This window comes from Oncorhynchus gorbuscha, linkage group LG08 (genome assembly GCF_021184085.1).
Source record: "Oncorhynchus gorbuscha isolate QuinsamMale2020 ecotype Even-year linkage group LG08, OgorEven_v1.0, whole genome shotgun sequence".
Lineage (NCBI taxonomy): Eukaryota > Metazoa > Chordata > Actinopteri > Salmoniformes > Salmonidae > Oncorhynchus > Oncorhynchus gorbuscha.
The window spans coordinates 21,911,171-21,935,080 of record NC_060180.1 but is presented as its reverse complement, the minus strand read 5'-3'; the positions used below and the strand labels follow the sequence as shown (position 1 = coordinate 21,935,080).

At 40.9% G+C, this 23,910-nt stretch overlaps 2 protein-coding genes across 3 annotated transcripts in view; one reads left to right on the top strand and one right to left on the bottom strand.

The window, feature by feature from the left end:
- Window positions 1-20,167, top strand: part of LOC124041344 (ectonucleoside triphosphate diphosphohydrolase 5-like) — a 31,284-nt gene extending 11,117 nt beyond the window's left edge. For both annotated transcript variants that reach the window (XM_046358830.1, XM_046358832.1), the window contains exons 5-10: window positions 8,350-8,438; window positions 9,027-9,106; window positions 19,460-19,596; window positions 19,714-19,770; window positions 19,884-20,029; window positions 20,136-20,167. In XM_046358830.1, coding sequence (XP_046214786.1) covers window positions 8,350-8,438; window positions 9,027-9,106; window positions 19,460-19,517 — 227 coding nt within the window. In that variant the 3' untranslated portion in view covers window positions 19,518-19,596; window positions 19,714-19,770; window positions 19,884-20,029; window positions 20,136-20,167. The remainder of the gene's footprint in view (window positions 1-8,349; window positions 8,439-9,026; window positions 9,107-19,459; window positions 19,597-19,713; window positions 19,771-19,883; window positions 20,030-20,135) is intronic.
- Window positions 20,168-20,570: 403 nt separating this feature from the next.
- LOC124041345 (barrier-to-autointegration factor-like) lies at window positions 20,571-21,467 on the bottom strand. Its single transcript, XM_046358833.1, has 3 exons — window positions 21,399-21,467; window positions 21,119-21,246; window positions 20,571-20,827 (listed from the first exon to the last, which is right to left on the bottom strand). Exons 2-3 carry the CDS (start codon window positions 21,242-21,244, stop codon window positions 20,681-20,683), a joined length of 273 nt encoding a protein of 90 aa, XP_046214789.1. The 5' UTR covers window positions 21,245-21,246; window positions 21,399-21,467; the 3' UTR covers window positions 20,571-20,680.
- Window positions 21,468-23,910: the final 2,443 nt, after the last annotated feature.

The window sequence follows — 23,910 nt, the reverse complement described above, 5'->3', positions numbered from 1 at the left end:
CTCTGACCTTCCCATAAAATTATTTTTGAGAAAGAGATGAGGAAAGCAGATGCAACGAATCAAGGAAATGCAAGGACAGGGGAAGCAGGTACTTGACTGCTATTAAAGCCCCCATGCAGTTGTAATTTTATTTTTAAATCATCACTGTATGTCTAAATCACTGTTTATTTAATGAAAATAACTCATTTGTAATCATTTATTTCCCTGAGCCTCCATTGGCCCTTCAAATGCTCAGTCTGATTGTGTGGGCGTTGGGAAACAAATTAAGATATTTACATACACAGCCCCGATTGGCTGATAGGATGGTCTAGAGCCCACCCCCTTACCCAGGCAGTATCACTCCGGCTCTATCACTTGACTGTCATTCAGAAAATCCTTTCCAAAATCAACAATTTCCCCACATAACTAAACAACCGGAGATCATATATGCACCTCAAACAACTATTATGCAGAGTTATTGAAGAACCCTGTTAATGACCGTATCGATTTGTCTTGATTCATCATGTTAAAGTTATGCTTTGTGTTAGAAGTATTCGATTTTCAATCCATACATTATTTGGGATATGTGTGCACACCATAACATAGGGAGAATCCCAAACATGCTCAATGGGTGACATGTCTGGTGGTTATGCAGGCCATGGAAGAACTGGGACATTTTCAGCTTCCAGGAATTGTGCACAGATCCTTTCGGCATTGGGCCGTAGCTTATCATGCTGAAACATGAGGTGATGGTGGTGAATGAATGGCATGACAATGGGCCTCAGGATCTTGTCACGGTATCTCTGTGCCTTCAAATTGCAATCGATAAAATGCAATTGTGTTCATTGTCCGTAGCTTATGCCTGCCCAATACTATAACCCCAACCCACCATGGGACACTCTGACAACATTGACATCAGCAAACCACCCGCCCACACGACAACATACACGTCGTCTGCGGTTGGACGTACTGCCAAATTCTCTAAAACAACATTGGAGGCGGCTTATGGTAGAGATATGAACATTCAATACTTTGGCAACAGCTCTGGTAAACATTCCTGCATTCAGCATGCCAATTGCACGCTCCCTCAACTTGAGACATCTGTGGCATTGTGTTGTGAGACACCTGCACATTTTAGTGGCCTTTTATTGTCCCCAGCACAAAGCACACCTGTGTAATGATAATTCTGTTTAATCAGCTTCTTGATAATCCATCTACCTTACTGGTGTGGCCTACCTTGGCAATGAGAAATGCTCACTAACAGGGATGTAATTTTTGCACAATATTTGAGTTATTTTTTAAATGTTTTATTTCAGCTCATGAAACATGGGACAAACTTTACATGTTGCATTTATATTTTTGTTCGTTGTTTACCTTTAATGTATTCATGTGAAGAAGAAATAAGGTAAATTATTATGAATGACTTTGTAACAGCTCCAAACAGTTGTCCACTACAAGAAATGCTCACTGGTACCTGAATTTTATAGAAAGACTCAAATATGAAATGCATAGGCATGGTAGCAATTAAAAGGAAACAGTTTGGAGAAAATTGAGGACACAATTCACCTGAAACCAGACTAAATCCAAACATCACATTTTTGATTTTATTTGCATTCTACATTTACTGTACTTTTTGCCACTTTTGTTAATGAAATCTGAAAATACTCTGGATACATTCAGTAACATAAGAATATTCCTGGAAAATGTGGGGTAGGTGCAACAGACTAAACAATGACTGGTTTGAGTGAGAGGATACACGCCTCTCCAAAGTGTGCACAGCTCTTAAATAATTTAAATGCACTTTTAACTCGAAGGGTCTTCAAGTATAGGGTGCTTATTTTTTATTTATTTTTTTAGCTCTCCTTGCTCTGCTGTTGAGGAACTAAAGCAAGCACACTTGTAGTTTTGTTTGGAACACAACCCTGAATCACCGCCATCACACAATTATTGTTTACACAATCCAAAAACATCCTGTTAAAAATCACAATCTGGGTCAGGTGGGCAACATTTGAAAGCTTGTTCATTTGCGAACATGACTAGCTAAGTTATAAAATTCACAGGGCAATTCAGAGAGATGTATCATTTTGTTATGCTCAGAAAGAAGTTCTGCTGCAAATTTGTCACAATAGACAGGCTCATTCTGTTCAGAACAACCCAGGTTATGACACCATGTCATCTTGTAAGTGTACATGAAACAAACCTTTATAGTTTTTTCTGTAATCTTGCATGATGAATTGGCATCAAAAGAAAATAAAGCCTTTTTAAGTGAGCAGAAATTGGTGAACAGTTATCATAGGACTGGATCCGTGAGTAGGATTTTTCCGCACCACTAACTAGGTTTCCATCCAAGTGGCAATAGATTTTCATGCAAATATATAAAATAAAATCTGCATAAAGAAAAGATGCCATTTTCCCACCGGTGGTGTTTCCACCAAACTGACTTGTTGCAAATAAAAATCAGTGTGTGACGTAGTGCACTCAATGTGTTCATGTACCGAATAAAAATCTCTATGTTTCCATTGCATTTTCAACTCTACCGATTTAGTTTTGTTACAAACTGTTGAGTTAAATAGCAAATGTGCCTACTCTGGTCTTGACACGTGCTCTCTAGCCAACAGCATGCAGATACAGTGCAGGTTAGAGCTTTTTGAGTTCTGGTTCAATTATAAAATAATCACGGATTTCTGTTTCTGTAAAAATAAATAATAATTACATTAAAATGCACTTATTATGTGGGTTGAATGATGTAACAACACCGAATAAATGAATTCATAAAAGTTCCATGATGGTAGTGACTGCACATGACTTCTTATTACTATTAACCATAACTTATTCACATTTCTTTAATCAAATATTTCAGTTGTGTATTTCTTGTTCTTTAAAACATGCAATATACTCAGTGACACCGCTCAACAACTACATCACATTAGTCATCTAACAGACTCACATCCAGAGTGACACACAGAAACAACCACGGTCAACGCCCTGCTCAAGGGCACGTCGGCAGATCTCCCACAAGGTCAAAAACGGGGACCCGAACTAGCGATCCATCAGTCACCGGCCCAAGCTCCCAACCGCCAGGCCACCAGCCCTCCAACACCCCTCCCACAGTTCCCCAAGAGCTGCCCCTCAAGCATCCAAGACCCTCTCCCCCCACAGGATTATATATTTCTAAATAAATTAATATTCCATTCCCCACCCCCAAGACCCCCCAACGCACCAACAAAATTAAAAGAAAGACAAAGGAAAACAGAAAACAACAATGCAAAAAACTAAAGACAACAAAAATCATAACAGCAAGGCCAACTAAATATGTTTGAGTGCATGTATGACAGTATTTACGTGTGTGTGTCCGTGTATGTGCACATGTGGGCATTTGTTTGAGTGTGTATATGCATGTGTACAAACACCTACACGGCATCAGCCTCAGGCAAACCGGCATTAGCTGTAAAAATACTGCCCCTCATTGTCATTCAAACTTACTTTTTGTTATGTTTTAATTTAAAAAAAACTTACTACATTTATTTTATTTGATGACTTTATTATTTCATTCCAAGTCATCTCTATATAGCTGCTGCCTATGCTGTCTGATAAAATCACCATTTTATTAGTTCTTCAAAGTAAATAAGGCATTGCTGAATACCAATTATCAATCACGCAGATGATGTATTTTCAGTTAGACAGCAGTTGCGTCGCAAAGCATCTCTATCTCTCGATCACGCGTTGTCTGTCTATTTCATGAAGCAGGTGTAAAAGAAACAAATAAAATAAAATAAAATTGATTTATATAGCCCTTCGTACATCAGCTGATATCTCAAAGTGCTGTACAGAAACCCAGCCTAAAACCCCAAACAGCAAGCAATGCCGGTGTAGAAACACAGACCGGACAAGTAGATGCACAATGGATTATGGTCGTTGTAGTTTATTACAATTTATTTTGTGCTACACTATGTAGAACCTTGGCCTGTTTGAAACTACAACTCTTTACTACATCGCACAGTTTGGGCTTGATCTGATTTATCTCTAGAGAAACTGCACAATGTGTGCATTGAGCTCACCAGGTTGGAACTGATCTCAGTCAATTAGTTGTTTGAAAACCGACAAAGATTTTAGTTAGTTGCTCAGCACTAGTGTGGGTAGGCTAGTTTATATGATATTATTATGGAAAGAGCGAGAATATTTTTGTCAAACTGCAAGCATCGATCATTATGTCAAAGGAATAAGATCCTCGATATGTATTGGAAAGGGGCATTAAGCTCATCGTGCACTTTAACCACCCTGTGAGGTTCATAATTTATTTAATCTGTCACCTAAAACTGCATGGTATCCCGAGTCGAGGACCACACACCATCATCATGTGACTCCAAATTTACTTCAATATGGTTTATATCAATATTTGCACATAAAGGCGTCTCCACCTCACGTAATTTATTTTACAGACACAAAAAGATCCCACCATGTCGAATGAACAAATGATCTCCCTGCACTTATTAAATTGTACCAAGACTTCTTGTTTCCATCACAACTGTTATGTTTTTACAATGTTTTATACAGTATGACTTTACTCGTATGTAAATGTGGTAAGTGTTGCATTGGGTCTGGGAGGGATAGAGAAGTCACTCAGTTTCACCTGACCCTGATTTTACCAATGCATACCGAGGGACTTAACTTGCTTTTCCATAATTCACTAACTTCGTGTCAATCTATGCTTTAACCTCCATGACTAATAATAGCAAAACTTGGACTTGAGTGCAGAACTACAGTAATACATTCACAACTAATGGAGTTGGGCCTGGACTGGGACCATCGTTGACCTTTAGAACCACACAGCCACTATTCCCATCTGTCCAGTGGGACGGCCAGATGATAGAGGCCAGGCCCTCTCTGGTCTATTACTGGCTTGTTTGATCAACATCCAGCTGTTTGGTGGCAGACAGGGCCACTGTGGGTATTAAGTTCTGGTCCTTTGCCCCGGCACTGACCCTTCAATTCTCTGCCAATATCGTGGGCATTGATGCTTTAATACGGTTGTTATATAGAAATAATATATACCTTGGTGTTTTTGTTGAAAGGCATGTTTGATATGGGCACAAGCAATATACACAATATTTTAATCCAATCCTTTTAAAGTAGTTCATACAAGCAATTAGGGGACTGTAGGATAATGTTCCATTTAATCTCTGCAAACCGATTATCCGCCATTCATTTCTGAGGCTGAATATTTTTTCTTCTTTCCCCAAGTCTATCAGCTTGTTACAGTGGAGGTGACCTGACCCTTGGAAAAATGCATTTTATGATTACTGAATTAACTTTGAAGTTCACATTTTTTGCCTAATAGACACATTCCCCTGGCGTCATTGCTGAGCTGAAATGCTAAACTCCCACTCGATCCATAAACGGATTTCGCCGCCTTATCAGTTAGATTTTTGCCACTCTTGCCCCAGACGCTTAGCCTAACTGAGATTACTCAGACTTCTCTGATTTGAACAGACTTGTTAATGCAAAAACTAAGTAGAATTTGAGGGATGCAGGACAGATGAAGTGAACAAAGTGCGTGGTAGCGAAGTGACAACGTATGGTGGTTTTGACTTATAGCACATCACTCTGTTTTGAAGTTTGTTTGTAAATGTAAATTGCTTTTTAACATCTTACTGTAAAACTCCATAAACTAGGAAAGGTTCATTTGTGTTGTTAAATGCACTGATGCACACAATGGAGTCATACTCAAAGTGCAAACTGTGCAATATACAGAACTGGTCAAAAGGTTTAGAACACCTATTCATTCAAGGGTTTTTCTTTATTTGTACTATTCTCTACATTGTAGAATAATAGTGTAGACATCAAAACTATGAAATAACACATATGGAATCATGTAGTAAACAAAAAGTGTTAAACATATCCAAATATATTTTATATTTGAGATTATTCAAAGCCACCCTTTGCCTTGATGACAGCTTAGCCCAGCTCTTGGCATTCTCTCAACCAGCTTCACCTGGAATGCTTTGCAAACAGTCTTGAAGGACTTCCCAAATATGCTGAGCACTTGTTGTTTGCTTTTCCTTCCCTCTGCGGTCCGACTCATCCCAAACTCAATTTGGTTGAGGTCGGGGGATTGTGAAGGCCAGGTCATCTGATGCAGCACTCCATCACTCTCCTTCTTGGTAAAATAGCCCTTGCACAGCCAGGAGGTGTGTTGGGTCATTATCCTGTTGAAAAACAACTAAGCCCAAACCAGATGGGATGGTGTATCGCTGCAGAATGCTGTGGTATCCATGCTGGTTAAGTGTGCCTTGAATTCTAAATAAATCACATACAGTGTCACCAGCAAAGCACCCCCACACCCTAACACCTCCTCCTCCATGCATTATGTTGGGAAATACACATGCGGGCGGTTGGAACCAAAGATCTCCAATTTGGACTCCAGACCAAATGGCAAGTTTCCACCGGTCTAATGTCCATTGCTCGTGTTTCTTGGACCAAGTAAGTCTCTTCTCCTTATTGGTGTCCTTTAGTAGTGGTTGCTTTGCAGCAATTCGACCACAAAGGCTTGATTCACACAGTCTACTCTGAACAGTGTCTGTTACTTGAACTCTGTGACGCATTTATCTGGCTGAAATTTCTGAGGCTGGTAACTCTAATGAACTTATGTTCTGCAGCAGAGGTAACTCTGGGTCTTCCATTCCTGTAGCGGTCCTCATGAGTGCCAGTTTAATCATAGCACTTGATGGTTTTTGCGACTGCACTTGAAGAAACTTTTAAAAGTTCTTAATTTTCCATGTTGACTGACCTTCATGTCTTAGTCATGATGGACTGTTGTTTCTCTTTGCTTATTTGAGCTGTTCTTGCCATAATATGGACTTGGTCTTTTACCAATTAGGGCTATCTTCTGTATACCCGCTCACCTTGTCACAACACAAATGATTGGCTCAAATGCATTAAGAAGGAAAGAAATTCCACAAATGAACTTTTAACAAGGCACACCTGTTAATTGAAATGCATTCCAGGTGACTACCTCATGAAGCTGGTTGAGAGAATGCCAAGTGTGTCCAAAACTGTCATCAAGGCAAAGGGTGGCTATTTGAAGGATCTCAAATCTAAAACCTATTTTGATTAGTTTAACACTTTTTTTTGGTTACTACATGATTCCATATGTGTTATTTCATAGTTGATGTCTTGATGTCTTCACTATTATTCTACAATGTAGAAAATAGTAAAAAATAAAGAAAAACCCTTGAATGTGTAGGTGTTCCAAAACTTTTGACCGGTAGAGTACATATATTATGGCATCAAACAGTGTCATCTCTTTTGACCTAAATAGTTAACCTTAAGCACTGTTCCATGATCAACTTTAATACGTGTTTAAATTATTTCAATACAAACTATGTATACATGTTATACATGTATTATGAAGGATTGATTTAAGGGGGATGAGGTAAATCACCATCTCTTTTTCTTCTCAAAGGGATCTCTGCTTGGATCACAGTGAACTTCCTCATAGGTGAGATAGTTTCAAACTTTGATTACTGTCAGTTACTACTGGCATAAGTAGCATTGGTAAGGATCGATATAGATTAAGATCCAAGATTAGGAGTACTATATGTAAGAGAAAATTAATTCCATTGGGGATGTGACCATCTCTACCCAAATATGGTCAATATCTGAGTCAAAGGTTCAGGCCTTAGTATGGTGTGTTGAGGGGTCAGTGTTTACTTGGCGTGACGGATTGAACTAAAGGCATCCTGTACTGACCCTACCACCCTCACCCTCCGGGGCCCTGGCCCCAAACTCAATGTTCAGAACAGGCTTAATTCTGGTACATAAACAGAACACCAGCAATATAGATTAATATTCTGGACAAGACATTTTGATTACCTGTTATTGGATTAGCCTAGCGCTGCATCCCCAGTTCCTCTTTGGTGACCAAACTGGTACTGGTAAAGGGTTTTAAAGGAGGGACGTGTGACTGGTTGACCATGACCAGGTCAGTCTTGTAGCTCTGTATGGGAACACACAAGCAGAGGAGAGTCGATCTCCTCCTCAGACTCGTAGTGCACCGCATGTGAGGACCGACACGCAACAGCTGGGGTTTCTTGTCTTTCTTTTCTGTCTTTTTACAACGTACAAATATACACACAACCGTAGGTAAAGAGTTGAGAGCAAAAGAGCCAGATGCTTGGAATATACAGTAAAGAGCCGTTGTGTTGAAACGCCTGATGTTTATTAACAGTGAGAATCGCAGAATGGTGAACTAAACGACGGAGAGTTTTGACTGTGTGTGATATTAGATTGCTTCTTGTGTAAATATTTTCTGTCTGGATTTTAATGATTTGTAATGTCCCCACCCCAACCCCTCTCTTGCTCTCTCTGCAGGGGGTCTCCACGGCTCTGACACACCCACTGTGGGGATGCTGGATTTGGGAGGGGGGTCCACTCAGATCACCTTCTCCCCTCAGGATGAGGTACAATAAGGCATCTCTGTTTGATAGCGGACGCTCATGCCCACAGTTGGTTTCTCTCGCTCTTTCACACACATACACAATGAAGCCAGATCTCTTCTCTAAAGCAACACAAACTACCAGGATGGCCTCTCATTTTAGTGCTTAATCTGCAAATGCCCCGCTAATCCTAAAGGGCTGGTAAATAAACGTTGGGCATTAGGTTGGATGGGAGGGGAGGGGGGTTTCTTGTTTCTTAACTAGGTCAGGTCTTCTACACGAGGGATTGAGGACCAATTTACCATGTCATTACACTGCTTTTCAAAGAGTTTAAACTCTCCCGGCAAGCCATTCACGCTTTAGGGATGAAATTGGTTTGCAGATTGCGGCAGTTTTTTTCTCCTTATTGAGTAGATCCTTTTTGTCGGTTTGATGTCGAACAGCACAGTGTGATATGTTGTATAAGCTGTAGCTGGTCACCCAGGAATTGCCAAGGTTAATATAAGAAAACATGTTTGATTCTGACGTTTACATCTAGAAATAATGTTTTGCTTGCAATTTTATACAGCCACACAATGATCATTTATGTTTTGCATCTTTTTTTCTCTCCAGAAGACCATCTGGGCCTCACCCATCGATTACATGACATCATTTCAGATGTTCAACAGCACCCACACACTCTACTCACACAGGTACTACCATGCACTGTGTTTAGACAGATAGTTGTGCTCTTTGGGAAGCCCTCTTCCCACTGGGTACACGCTGGTCATGATATTATGTTGAACCAATGTGGAATGGACGTTGAATTGACGTCTGTGCCCAGTGGGTTCCGTCTTTATGTCAAACCTGCAGTGTGGTGCATCCAACTGCAAACTGGTCACTACCATGTCACAACAAACTGGTCTATTTTGTCCTCTAACATGATTTAATTGGGGGGGACTTATTGCTGTTTAAAAACAATGTTTTAAGTGAGAAGTAGGCATTGGTCTGAAGCTGAAAAATAAAGGAAATTCACATGAGCACCACAATGCCAACTTCACCCATGCTCTACCAAGATTTTTCAGCACACAGCTTTGATCTACTACAGTAGCTATGATGATTTATTGTACTTCAAACAATGTGTAGACAGGTTGCTTAGGATTCAAACCTTTCTTAAAACAGCCTAAATTAGTGGTTTCTTTGCAGCAATTCGACCACAAAGGTCTCCTCTGAAACGTGTCTGATACTTGAACTCTGAAGTATTTATTTGGCCTGCAGTTTCTGAGGCTGGTGACTCTAATGAACTTATCCTCTGCAGTAGAGGTAAGTCTGGGTCTTCCTTTCTTGTGGCAGTCCTCATGAGAGCCAGTTTCATCATAGCGCTTGATGGTTTTTGTGACTGCACTTGAAACTTTAAAAAGTTATTGAAATGTTCCATATTGACTGACCTTCATGTCTTCAAGTCATGATGGACTGTTGTTTCTCTTTGTTTATTTGAGCTGTTCTTGCCATAATATGGATGGTCTTTTTTCTTTCAATTTAAAGTTTTATTAAGTTTTCTTGTTTTTCAATCAACCAACAAAACACATTCCACATTCACAGATGTGACAGACTTTAAAAAACAAACAAAAAAAAAAACAGTTAAAATATATAATAACAATAAAAAAAATTAAAAATGTTTTTTTTTAAATAAAATATTAAGATTTTTTTTTTGGTGTGTGTGTGTATATATATATATATATATATATATATATATATATATATATATATATATATATAAGGTAATATATCCACACGTATTTAGTCAGCCACCAATTGTGCAAGTTCTCCCACTTAAAAAGATGAGAGGCCTGTAAATGTTCATCAATAGGTACACTTCAACTATGACAGACAAAATGAGAAAAAAAATCCAGACAATCACATTGTATTATTTTTTATTAATTTATTTGCAAATTATGGTGGAAAATAAGTATTTGGTCAATAACAAAAGTTTATCTCTTTATACCCTTTGATGGCAATGACAGAGGTCAAATGTTTTCTGTAAGTCTTCACAAGGTTTTCACACGCTGTTGCTGGTATTTTGGCCCATTCCTCCATGCAGATCTCCTCTAGAGCAGTGATGTTTTGGGGCTGTTGCTGGGCAACACAGACTTTCAACTCCCTCCAAAGATTTTCTATGGGGTTGAGATCTGGAGACTGGCTAGGCCACTCCAGGACCTTGAAATGCTTCTTACGAAGCCACTCCTTCGTTGCCCGGGAGGTGTGTTTGGGATCATTGTCATGCTGAAAGACCCAGCCATGTTTCATCTTCAATGCCCTTGCTGATCGAAGGAGGTTTTCACTCAAAATCTCACAATACGTGGCCCCATTCATTCTTTCCTTTACACGGATCAGTCGTCCTGGTCCCTTTGCAGAAAAACAGCCCCAAAGCATGATGTTTCCACCCCATGCTTCACAGAAGGTATTGTGTTCTTTGGATGCAACTCCGCATTCTTTGTCCTCCAAACACGACGAGTTGAGTTTTTACGCAAAAAGTTCTATTTTGGTTTCATCTGACCATATGACATTCTCCCAATCTTCTTCTGGATCATCCAAATGCTCTCTAGCAAACTTCAGACGGGCCTGGACATGTACTGGCTTAAGCAGGGCGACACGTCTGGCACTGCAGGATTTGAGTCCCTGGCGGCGTAGTGTGTTACTGATGGTAGGCTTTGTTACTTTGGTCCCAGCTCTCTGCAGGTCATTCACTAGGTCCCCCCGTGTGGTTCTGGGATTTTTGCTCACTGTTCTTGTGATTATTTTGACCCCACGGGGTGAGATCTTGCGTGGAGCCCCAGATCGAGGGAGATTATCAGTGGTCTTGTATGTCTTCCATTTCCTAATAATTGCACCCACAGTTGATTTCTTCAAACCAAGCTGCTTACCTATTGCAGATTCAGTCTTCCCAGACAATGCTAGACCTCATGTGGCAGGAGTGTGTCAGCAGTTCCTGCAAGAGGAAGGCATTGATACTATGGACTGGCCCGCCCGTTCCCCAGACCTGAATCCAATTTAGCACATCTGGGACATCATGTCTCGCTCCATCCACCAATAGACTGTCCAGGAGTTGGCAGATGCTTTAGTCCAGATCTGGGAGGAGATCCCTCAGGAGACCATCTGCCACCTCATCTGGAGCATGCCCAGGCGTTGTAGGGAGGTCATACAGGCACATGGAGGCCACACACACTACTGAGCCTCATTTTGACTTGTTTTAAGGACATTACATCAGTTGGATCAGCCTGTAGTGTGGTTTTCCACTTTAATCTTGAGTGTGACTCCAAATCCAGACCTCCATGGGTTGATAAATTTGATATCCATTGATAATTTTTGTGTGATTTTGTTGTCAGCACATTCAACTATGTAAAGAAAAAAAGTAATAAGAATATTTCATTCATTCAGATCTAGGATGTGTTATTTGTATACACACTTCCTCTTGCAGGAACTGCTGACACACTCCAGCCACATGAGGTCTAAACTGTCTTGCATTTGGAGGAACCCAGGGTCAACCGCACCAGCATATGGTCTCACAAGGGGTCTGAGGATCTCATCTCGGTACCTAATTGCAGTCAGGCTACCTTGGCGAGCACATGGAGGGCTGTGCGGCCCCCCAAAGAAATGCCACCCCACACCATGACTGACCTACCGCCAAACCGGTCATGCTGGAGGATGTTACAGGCAGCAGAACGTTCTCCACGGCGTCTCCAGACTCTGTCACATGTGCTCAGTGTGAACCTGCTTTCATCCTTGAAGAGCACAGGGTGCCAGTGGCGAATTTGCCAATCTTCTTCAAATTTGCCTGTCTGCCAGGGCTCTGGCAGTGCTCCTCCTTGCACAAAGGCGGAGGTAGCGGTGCTGCTGTTGGGTTGTTGCCCTCCTACTGCCTCCTCCATGTCTCCTGATATACTGGCCTATCTCCTGGTAATGCCTCCATGCTCTGGACACTACGCTGACAGACACAGCAAACCTTCTTGCCACAGCTCGCATTGAAGTTCCATCCTGGATGAGCTGCACTACCTGAGCCACTTGTGTGGGATGTAGACTCTGTCTCATGCTACCACTAGAGTGAAAGCACCGCCAGCATTCAAAAGTGACCAAAACATCAGCCAGGAAGCATGGGAACTGAGAAGTGGTCCGTGGTCACCACCTGCAGAACCACTCCTTTATTGGGGGTGTCTTGCTAATTGCCTATAATTTCCACCTGTTGTCTATTCCATTTGCACAACAGCATGTGAAATTTATTGTCAATCAGTGTTGCTTCCTAAGTGGACAGTTTGATTTCACAGAAGTGTGATTGACTTGGAGTTACATTGTGTTGCTTAAGTGTTCCCTTTATTTTTTTGAGCAGTGTATATATTAGAAGTCGACTGATTCATCGGAATGGCCGATTTTGGCCGGTATTTTTGGGCTCCGATTAAAAACAACATATATATATATATATGTATATATATTAATAATAATACAAATAAAAAAGAAAATTATTTGTTAAATATTTTTTATACCTTTATTTAACTCGGCAAGTCAGTTAAGAACACATTCTTATTTTCAATGACGGCCTAGGAACGGTGGGTTAACTGCCTCATTCAGGTGCAGAACGACAGATTTTCACCTTGTCAGCTCCAATCCTGCGACCTTACAGTTAACTAGTCCAACGCAATAACAACCTGCCTCTCTCTCGTTGCACTCCACAAGGAGACTGTCTGTTACGCGAATGCAGTAAGCCAAGGTAAGTTGCTAGCTAGCATTAAACTTATCTTATAAAAAAACAATCAATCATAATCACTAGTTAACTACACATGGTTGATGATATTACTAGATATTATCTAGCGTGTCCTGTATTGCATATCATCTGACTGAGCATACAAGCATACACGTATCTGACTGAGCGGTGGTAGGCAGAAGCAGGCGTGTAAACATTCATTCAAACAGCACTTTTGTGTGTTTTACCAGCAGCTCTTCGTTGTGCGTCAAGCATTGCGCTGTTTTATGACTTCAAGCCTATCAACTCTTGAGATGAGGCTGGTGTAACCGAAGTGAAATGGTTAGCTAGTTAGCGCGCGCTAATAGCGTTTCAAAGGTCACTCGCTCTGAGCCTTTTAGTAGTTGTTCCCCTTGCTCTGCATGGGTAACGCTGCTTCGATGGTGGCTGTTGTCATTGTGTTGCTGGTTCGAGCCCAGGGAGGAGCGAGGAGAGGGACAGAAGCTATACTGTTACACTGGCAATACTAAAGTGCCTATAAGAACATCCAATACTCAAAGGTTAATGAAATACAGATGGTATAGAGGGAAATAGTCCTATAATTCCTATAATAACTACAACCTAAAACTTCTTACCTGGGAATATATGACCCATGTTAAAAGGAACCACCAGCTTTTATATGTTCTCATGTTCTCATGTTCTGAGCAAGGAACTCAAATGTTAGCTTTCTTACATAGCACATATTGCACTTTTACTTTCTTCTCCAACACTTTATTTTTGCATTATTTAAACCAAATTGAACATGTTTCATTATTTACATGAGGCTAAATTGATTTTATTGATGTATTATATAAAGTTAAAATAAGTGTTCATTCAGTATTGTTGTAATTATCATTATTACAAATACATTTTTTTTTAAATTGGCTGATTAATCGGTATCTGCTTTTTTTTTTGGTCCTCCAATAATCGCTATCGGCGTTGAAAGATTATAATCGGTTGACCTCTAGCATTATATAACATTTCCATATGCAAAGCCTGTCATTGGCAGTGCTATTGTAACCTGTAATGCGGACTCTGACAAAAGGTCTGAACCTTAAGGCACAGGTGGTGTGCTTGCATAACTGCAAGAGTTGCTGGTTTAAACCCTCGTCTGCTGGTTGTTGCCCTCTAAAATTAGTTTTGAACTAACTAGATTGCGCAGTCTTGCATTGTAAAATATGACTTCCCATTTAAAGCAAAGTTTTAACTCAAAGCAAAACTGTTTTATAGCTGATTGACTTTTGAAGGTCTTAGCTCAGCCTCTGAATTTGAAACTTTTGCAGCCAGCAGCGTGTGACTGGATCTGGCCCTGCACAACAAACGTCAATAGCAGTATATGTCAAATACACTCTTACATGTTTGGCTTAATCATATCTTATACTAAGTTCATGCGCTAAAACAGCTTTGGTGGGAAATATTGTTTAGTATTTGGCTTTCCTGAAAATCAACCTTCGGCGATGTTGTTCAAAGAGGTGCATAGAAACGGTAGTATTCTTTCTGTCCTCAGTTTAGTGTGTATGACCCTGCTAAGTTTGGTTGCATGTTGCACAGTGCACAATCATTGTTCAAACTATGGCTATACAAACTCTGACACACACCTCTCTCAATCTTATTTATGTGTGTCACACACTGATTCTGCTTTCTGTCTTGCACAGCTACCTTGGTCTAGGCTTGATGTCGGCAAGATTAGCTGTCTTGGGAGGAATCGAGGGACAGCCTTGTATGTGGTTTTTCAATTTGCTTTCATCGTTGCCTTTAAAGACCCTCCCCGTCCCGATAAATAAGCCATTATCTAATCTTTTAATAACATGGACCAAGATTAATTCCTTGCATGCCAGCTGTTGCTGTGATTTAGTTGATGCCTGGCTTTAAGAACTGCCATCAGTCGAATGCCCCGGATGCAGTTCTCCATGGGGATTTGCATTTTAGACATTTGAATTTTAATCAGATTTCTTTGTTGATACATTTGTTTGTTGTATAATCTATTTATTCTCAATATTCACTCAATGCTTTTTTTGGTTATAGGGTTGCTTTTTAGTGTGCCAACAGATGTTGGCCAATGGCCAATAGCCATAAAACCTATGTTGGAGCACAGCAATTTCAGATGCTGTGTCCCCTTACAGCATTTCACTTATATTGGAAATTGTTGGCCAAACGGCAACACCACATTAGTTCATTGTTTATTTTTTTTATAAGAGCTCTTAAAAAAGATGTAGCCTTCTCCAGCCATAGCTTCCATATATCTATATAGAGATATATCCTGCATGTGTACCAAAACATGAGCTACAGTTTGTTGGTCAGGTCCAAATTCTCAGTGCGTTCTCTGTTCTATTTTAAACAGTAGAGGGCAGCAGCACAGAGCTAGTAAGTCCCTGCTTGGCCCCGACCCTGGCCAATGGGAACATGCAGAAGTTCTGTGTACTGTGAAGGGCCAAGAAAGCAGGTACAGTAAAAATAGATTAATAACTAACTCACCAATAATATTACTAATGCTAAATACCAATTGTCAAATTCACATAGAAATGTGAGACATAGATCTGTCATTCTCATTGAAAGCAACTAAGAAGTGGTAGATCTGTTCTATGTGCAATATTTCTATGATTCCCATTCTTAAGTTTTGTTTTTGCGTCTTTTAAGATGGCGCAGGAGAAGGCAGACGTTTTAAGTGCTCCCTGCTGATTTGTTTTTTATTCATTTATTTGCGTTGTTTGTAACTTATTTGTTTACTTATTTTGTACACAATGTTGCTGCTACCGTCTGATGACTGAAAATAACTTCTAGACATCAGGACTGTGATTACTCACCACGGACTAGCAGAATTATTTTTATCCTTTCACGACACTGACAAGCCCGACGCAAAGGATATACTGCTTCCTCGGGAACAGGCCCCGATCTGCGTGAAGAGGAGGTGGAGAAAGAGGGGCCGAAGGGCGGGAATTCGTAGGTGATCGAAAAAAAACCCACTTCCCTCCATTCTGCTAGCAAACATGCAATCCTTGGAGAATAAAATAGATGAGTTACGCGGAACATTTAACTTCCAACGCGACACTAAAAACTGTAACAGCTGGCTGGTTATATGATGTACCAGCAGGATAGAACAGCGGCGTCTGGTAAGACAAGGGGCTTTGGGCTATGTATTTTTGTAAATAACAGCCGGTGCATGATATCTAAGGAAGTCTCGAGCTATTGCTTGCCTGAGGTAGAGTATCTCATTATAAGCTGTAGCCCACACTACCTACCGAGAGAGTTTTCATCTGTGTTCTTCATAGCTCTTTACATACCACCACAATTAGAGGCTGGCACTAAGACAGCATTGAATGAGCTGTATTCCGCCAAAAGCAAACAAGAAAACGCTCACCTAGAGGCGGCGCTCCTAGTATCCAGGGACTTTAATGCAGGGAAACTTAAATCCGTTTTACCAAATATCTAGCAGCATGTTAAATGTGCAACCAGATGAAAAAGTACTCTGGACCACCTATACTCCACACATAGAGATGCATACAAAGCTCTCCCTCGCCCTCCATTTGGCAAATCTAACCAAAATTCTATCCTCCTGATTCCTGCTTACAAGCAAAAATTAAAGCAGGAAGCACCAGTGACTAGATCAATAAAAAAGTGGTCAGATGAAGCAGATTCTAAGCTACAGGACTGGAATATGCTCCGTGATTCCTCCGATGGCATTGAGGAGTACACAACATTAGCCTTTGGCTTCATCAATAAGTGCATAGATGACGTCGTCCCCATAGTGACCATACGTATATACCCCAACCAGAAGCCATGGATTACAGGGAGCATCCACACTGAGCTAAAGGCTAGAGCTGCCGCTTTCAAGGAGCGGGACTCTAACCCGGAAGCTTATAAGAAATCCTGTTATGCTCTCCGACGAACAATCAAACAGGCAATGCATCAATACAGGACTAAGATCGAATCGTACTATACCAGCTCTGATGCTCGTCGGATGTGACAGGGCTTGCAAACCATTACAGACTACAAGGGAAGCACAGCCGAGAGCTGCCCAGTGACACGAGCCTACTAGACGAGCTAAACCACTTCTATGCTCGCTTCGAGGCAAATAACACTGAAACATGCATGAGAGCACCAGCTGTTCTGGAAGACTGTGTGATCATGCTCTCCTGCAGCCGACGTGAGTAAGACCTTTAAACAGGTCAACATTCACAAGGTCGCAGTGCCAGACGGATTATCAACTGGCAAGTGTCTTCACTGACATTTTCAACCTCTCCCTGTCCGAGTCTGTAATACCAACATGTTTTAAGCATACCACCATAGTGCCTGTGGCCAAGAACACCAAGGTAACCTGCCTAAATGACTACCGACCTGTAGCACTCACGTCTGTAGCCATAACGTGCTTTGAAAGGCTGGTCATGGCTCACATCAACACCATCATCCCAGAAATCCTAGACCCACTCCAATTTGCATACTGCCCCAACAGATTCACAGATGATGCAATCTTTATTGCACTCCACACTGCCCTTTCCCAGCTGGACAAAAGGAACACCTATGTGAGAATGCTATTCATTGACTACAGCTTAGCGTTCAACACCATAGTGCCCTCAAAGCTCATCAATAAGGTAAGGACCCTGGGACCAAAAACCTCCTTCTGCAACTGGATTCTGGACATCCTGACAGGTTGCCCCCAGGTGGTAAGGGTAGGTAACAACCCATCCACCACGCTGATCCTTAACACAGGGGCCCCTCAGGGGTGCGTGCTCAGTCTCCTCCTGTCCTCCCTGTTCACTCATGACTGCACGGCCATGAATGCACGGCATGACTCCAACACCATCATTAAATTTGCAGATGACATGACAGCGGTAGGCCTGATCAACGACGAGACAGCCTATAAGGAGGAGGTCAGAGACCTGGCCGTGTGGTGCCAGGACAACAACCTCTCCCTCAATGTGATCAAGACAAAAGAGATGATTGTGGACTACAGGAAAAATAGGACCAAGAACGCCCTCATTCTCATCGACGGGGCTGCAGTGGAGCAGGTTGAGAGCTTCAAGTTCCTTGGCGTCCACATCACCAACAAATTAACACGATCCAAGCACACCAAGACTGTCGTGAAGAAGGCATGACAAAACCTTTTCCCCCTCAGGAGACTGAAAAGATTTGGCATAGGTCCTCAGAAGGTTCTACAGCTGCACCATTGAGGGACTGGTTGCATCACTGCCTGGTATGGCAACTGCTCGGCCTCTGACCGCAAGGCACTACAGAGGGTAGTGCGAATGGCCAAGTACATTACCAGGGCCAAGCTTCCTGCCATCCAGGACCTCTATACCAGGCGGTGTCAGAGGAAGGCCCTAAATTGTCAACGACTCCAGCCCTCCTAGTCATAGACTGTTCTCTCTGCTACCGCACGGCAAGCGGTACCGGAGGGCCAAGTCTAGGTCCAAGTGACTTCTAAACAGCTTCTATCCACAAGCCATAAGACTCCTGAACATCTAGTCAAATGGCTACCCAGACTATTTGCATTGCCCCTCTCCCCCTCTTTACACCACTGCTACTCTCTGTTGTCATCTATGCATAGTCACTTTAATTACTCTACCTACATGTACATACTACCTCAACTAACCGGTGCCCCCGCACATTGACTCTGTATCGGTACCCCCTTGTATATTGGCGGGTAGCCTAGTGGTTAGAGCGTTGTACTAGTAACCGAAAGGTTGCAAGATCAAATCCCGAGCTGACAAGGTAAAAATCTGTTCTGACACTGAACAACGCAATTAACCAACTGTTCCTAGGCCGTCATTGAAAATAAGAATGTTTTTCTTAACTGACTTGCCTAGTTAAATAAAGGTAAAATAAAAAATACAAATAGTCTCACTGTTGTTATTTTACTGCTGCTCTTTAATTACTTGTTACTTATATCTCTTATTCTTATCCGTATTTTTTTGAATTTGCAATGTTGGTTAGGGGCTTTTAAGTAAGCATTTCACTGTAAGGTCTACACCTGTTTTATTCGACGCATGTGACTAATACAATTTGATTTGATTTGGACTTTTAGTTTCATACACCAGCTGAAAATACTATATTTTTGGTTAATATTGAAAATAAATTTTCCACATCGGTTTAGGTGGTACAATGATTTTCTATCCTCTACACAATTGCTTGTTTTGTCACTAACTGAAATTAGGCGAACTATTAGAATTTTAGCAAACAGGAAACGGTAGATCGATTTCTGAATATTGCACCTTTAATAAACAATTCATTGCCTTCTATAGACAGTGCATAACCTGACCATTTGCTTGTGTATTAAGTTTTGTTTCTGTTTCAGGAGAGCCCATTTGAGTCCTGCCTTAGGAAAGTGGAGAAGTTGCTTTTTCAGAAGGTGAAGAAGGCAGAGGAAGCCAAAGATATGGAATTCTATGCCTTTTCATACTACTGACAGAGCTGTGGATCTGGGCGCCATTGGTAGGAACCCTACCGACCTTTTGCCACTTCAGTTGGTGTAAAAGAATATGCTGCTTTGTTTAATGATATCTTCATATAGTAATTTAATGTTCTATTCTAATCTCCCCTTTCACTCAGATGAGAAAACAGGAGGGACTGTAAAAGTCAGCGATTACATTGATGCTGCTAAAAGTGGTAAGACAGCACCCTCATGCTGCAGTTGTGTACTGTATGTGGTTTGCTGCTACTGAACTGAATATGAACTTGACTTATCCCTTTTAATCAATGCTTCAATTATTGGAATTTAGTGAATTCTTGCAAGAAATCACCATTTCTCCCAGTGTGCAACGGAATGACAGTTATTCCCAGAGAGAATCCTTTCCTTTGTCTGGATCTAACCTACATCTCTCGGATGCTGCAAGAGCTTGGTTTTCCCAAAGAAAAAGTATTTAAGGTGAGAACCAAATACAAAGAAATGCCATTTATCATTCAATTGAAATCAATAAATTTCCATGGGTCTGCATCCGATGGTCAAGGAAGTGATTTGTGTGTGCTTTCAGCTGGCGAGGAAGATTGATGAAGTGGAGACTAGTTGGGCTCTGGGGGCAACGTTCCACTACATCGAGTCCCTCCAGTCATTGAGCTGCCAGTTTCACCTCATTTGTAACTGCCATGAAATGCCAGTGTTTCTGTGCTGCAAAGTACACTCGGGCAATTTTCCCAAAGTGATTGCACAGAGAAAAAGTACAAAGTTTCCTGAATTTTTGTTTATTTTACCAGTTGCCGTTGGATGTTTGACTTTATTTTTGCAGGTGTGGTTTGTTTATACTTAATGAATGTTGGTTGTGTAATAAAGCACATGCTACTGCTGTAGTTTAAAAGACCATGACCAGTTAAATATTTGAATATAACATTGTGCTAAAATGTCATTTTCTGTGTACAATTCAGAATCTACTGGGTTAATGAAGGCATATGTATTTTGAATAAAAGAAAACAATTTATATTCCACATCTTTATTAAATTATTCTGCTCAGACAAACCAAGCCACTGCATTTCCACTATAAACAGATGAATGTTCTAATCTTTAAAATGTTACATTAGGGACTCATAGGAATGCATCACACCACTCTCTCAGGCACTGGGAGCAGGATGTAGCATTCCTGGTATTGGCTCCGCTGGTGTCTTTCAGCCACTCAGTGAAAAGCTCCCCATCCTTCCGCAGCAGCAGGTACTGACCCAGAACCACAAAGGCCTAAGGAGATGCAGCAGTTATCCTACAAATTACTTTGTTGCAGTGGGCCTGCCCTTAAGTGCAGGTCAGTACTGTGGTGCTACTGTCCATGGTGGGAAAATCATCAAAACAAGCCTTGTCCTGGGGACCATTTACCAGTCCCCATTTGCCACGAAGCAAACGCCTTGACAACTTAAGGTGCAGGAGCTCCACAATACTTGACCTAACGTTAACATTCTAAGAGGTCATTTTTAAAAATCTAGTCTAGAATGCATAGCATGTGAAGCGCTGTAAAAAAACGAACAAATTTACTCTGTCAAAACCTTGCTCCTCCAGTTTTTTTCCCAAGACCTTGCCAATTCCCGACAGTGCAGTCACCGGTTTATCGCCCATGGGTTCTGCAACGAAGTCCCTGTGCTTCTGAGAAGTGGTCGACATTTCTGGAAGAGACAGCTGCGCAATGATGGTCTAGTAGTCAAACAACTATGCTGTCTGTGCTAACTCACTCTAATAACATTCGCTCTAGGCGTGTCTGTGAGCCATATGGTACCAGTAGGCATATATTGAAATAACTTGTATTTCACGTCCTTACCCGAGACAATGGACACACTGGCCTTCGCTAATTGTTACCACGCGTTTATGATTTGACGGATCACGTGCTATAAAAGTGCGCGAATGTACGCACTAAGACGCCTGTAGATAATTAAATGAGATTGACGATAGGCTACTGATGGTAGGTGGGGATTGATGGTCTGTTTACATAGCAGGTTAGGAGAACTAACAGCAGGTTAGGTGAAATAACGTAGCAGGTAAGGATAAGGAGGTTAATGTTAGGAAATGGCATAGACGGCACATAAGTTTCAAGTTTGTGGAATCTTATTTTGACCATAAAAATTAACCTTTATAATAAAGCATTCCATGCATCATCACATTTGCAGACTTATGTAAGAAACCATTCTATTCATAATGTGATGAGTAGATTGGATAGTCATAATTTAGGCTATAATATAACTGGATCACTGTTCGCAAACAGACCGTTCAATGCATGGCTGAGTGCATATAGCAGGGATCATCAACTAGATTCAGCCGAGCACAGATTTTTACTTGAGCGGATTGTCAGGAGGCCTGAACATAATTACAAATATTTGTCAACTGCAAATTGACAGCAAAAAAACCCAAACGGACTAAAACAGAATGTCAAACCATGCTTACATTTGTATACGATCACATACGGTATATCTCTATTATGTGTGGGAATACTTTGGAACATATTTTACAGTATTTTATGTCCAACAATAAAACATTTAAAAAATATATAGATTAAATATGTATATTTATCAGTGGAGGCTCCTCAGAGGAGGAAGGGGAGGACCATCCTCAGTGAATTTCATATTTTTTTAAAGGAAAACATTGAAAAAGTTATCCTTTTTAGATTAAACTATACTAAATATATTCACATCACAAACTAATTGATTAAAACATAGTGTTTTGCAATGAAGGTCTACAGTAGCCTCAACAGCACTCTGTAGGGTAGCACCATGGTGTAGCCGGAGGACTGCTATCTTCCTTTTTCCTCTTGCCAGTACATTGACTTCAATAGAAAACCTAGGAGGCTCAATTCCATGGACTTACACAGCAATTATGACAACTTCCGGAGGACATCCTCCAACCTGTCAGACCTCTTGCAGCATGAACTGACATGTTGTCCACCAAATCAAAGGATCAGAATCTGGTACTGAAAGCATATGCTGCAGATAGTTAAAATATGGTGACTCAAAGAGAGAGAAAGACAGTTTAACAAATTAATTTCTTCAAAAATGAAGGAGAAGTGAGAGAGATGTAATTTTGTTCACTTTCAATTTCACTTATTTAGCTAGCAAATGAGGCTGGCTAGTTTAGCTACTCAAACACCTGGCTCAAACAGAGGGATGCTATGTAGCTAGCTGGCTACAACTATCCAACACAACACTGGAACTCTTCCAAGTCAAAGCTTTTGGTTTTATTAATTTATTGCCACCGGGGCCCACCGGTCTAACTGCTCACTGACTATAAGCTGTAAGGTTACTGCATGACTGTAGCGGGTTTACTAACGAATTGGCTCTATTAGCTATGTTGATCAAGATGTTACGTTAGCTAATATGGGGACAACGATGTAGGCTGTGTGTAGCGGTTATGACATGGATTGGCTTGGAAAGTTTTTTTTTGCCTGGTCACATACAGCTGATGTGTTGTTCATTGAAGTCCACAAGCGAAAGGAAAAGGTGAGAGGAGGAGAGTGCATAGAGGCTAGAATTAATACAATGTGGCTGCTATGAAAGTGAACTATGTTTGTGTGATCAGGGTGTATTCATTCTGCCGATTCTGTTGAAAAACATTTCTGAAACGGAAGAAAACGTAACGGGGATAAAATAACTGAATTTGTCCAATAGAAACTCTCGTTTGCAACTTTTGAAATACTGATTACACCCTAGATATGCTAGATGCAGGCAATCAGTGTTTAAACCCTTTACAGTGAAGATATGTGAAGTTGTTTGGATTTTTACGAATTATCTTTGAAAGACAGGGTCCTGAAAAAGGGAATTTTCTTTTCTTGCTGAGTTAATTGAAATATTTTTTTTATTTTATCTTTTGCTCAGAAAACTTGGGGTGCTAAATAAAATCACCAGCGAGTCAAATTCGGCACGCAGCCGCCAGTTAGAACCCTGGCGTGTAGCGTAGAATGAGCCTAGGCTATAGGCTATACAAGCTACGTTTCTTCTTTGTATGGTAAACATTGTGTCTTTTATAAACACATTTCAGGCAATTCTATTACACTTTATATGACTGGAGACATTTACAGAATATTGTTTAATTAAACATATTCAGGGTAGACTACTCTGCTGACACTGACAAACATATCAATAATAACGACATTATCCATAGGTCTATGAGAAGGAGAGGCACAACTTTGGTAATGATTGAATTGGCTATGCACAGTGCGCTTGCCGGGGATGCCTATGCTCTCCCGCTGGTGCCAAGATGCTATACTGTTGTTCTCACAATTAAGTTGCATTTTTTTGCAACTAAAAGAGAGATTACAGTCGTTTCATTGTCTTCTCTTTACA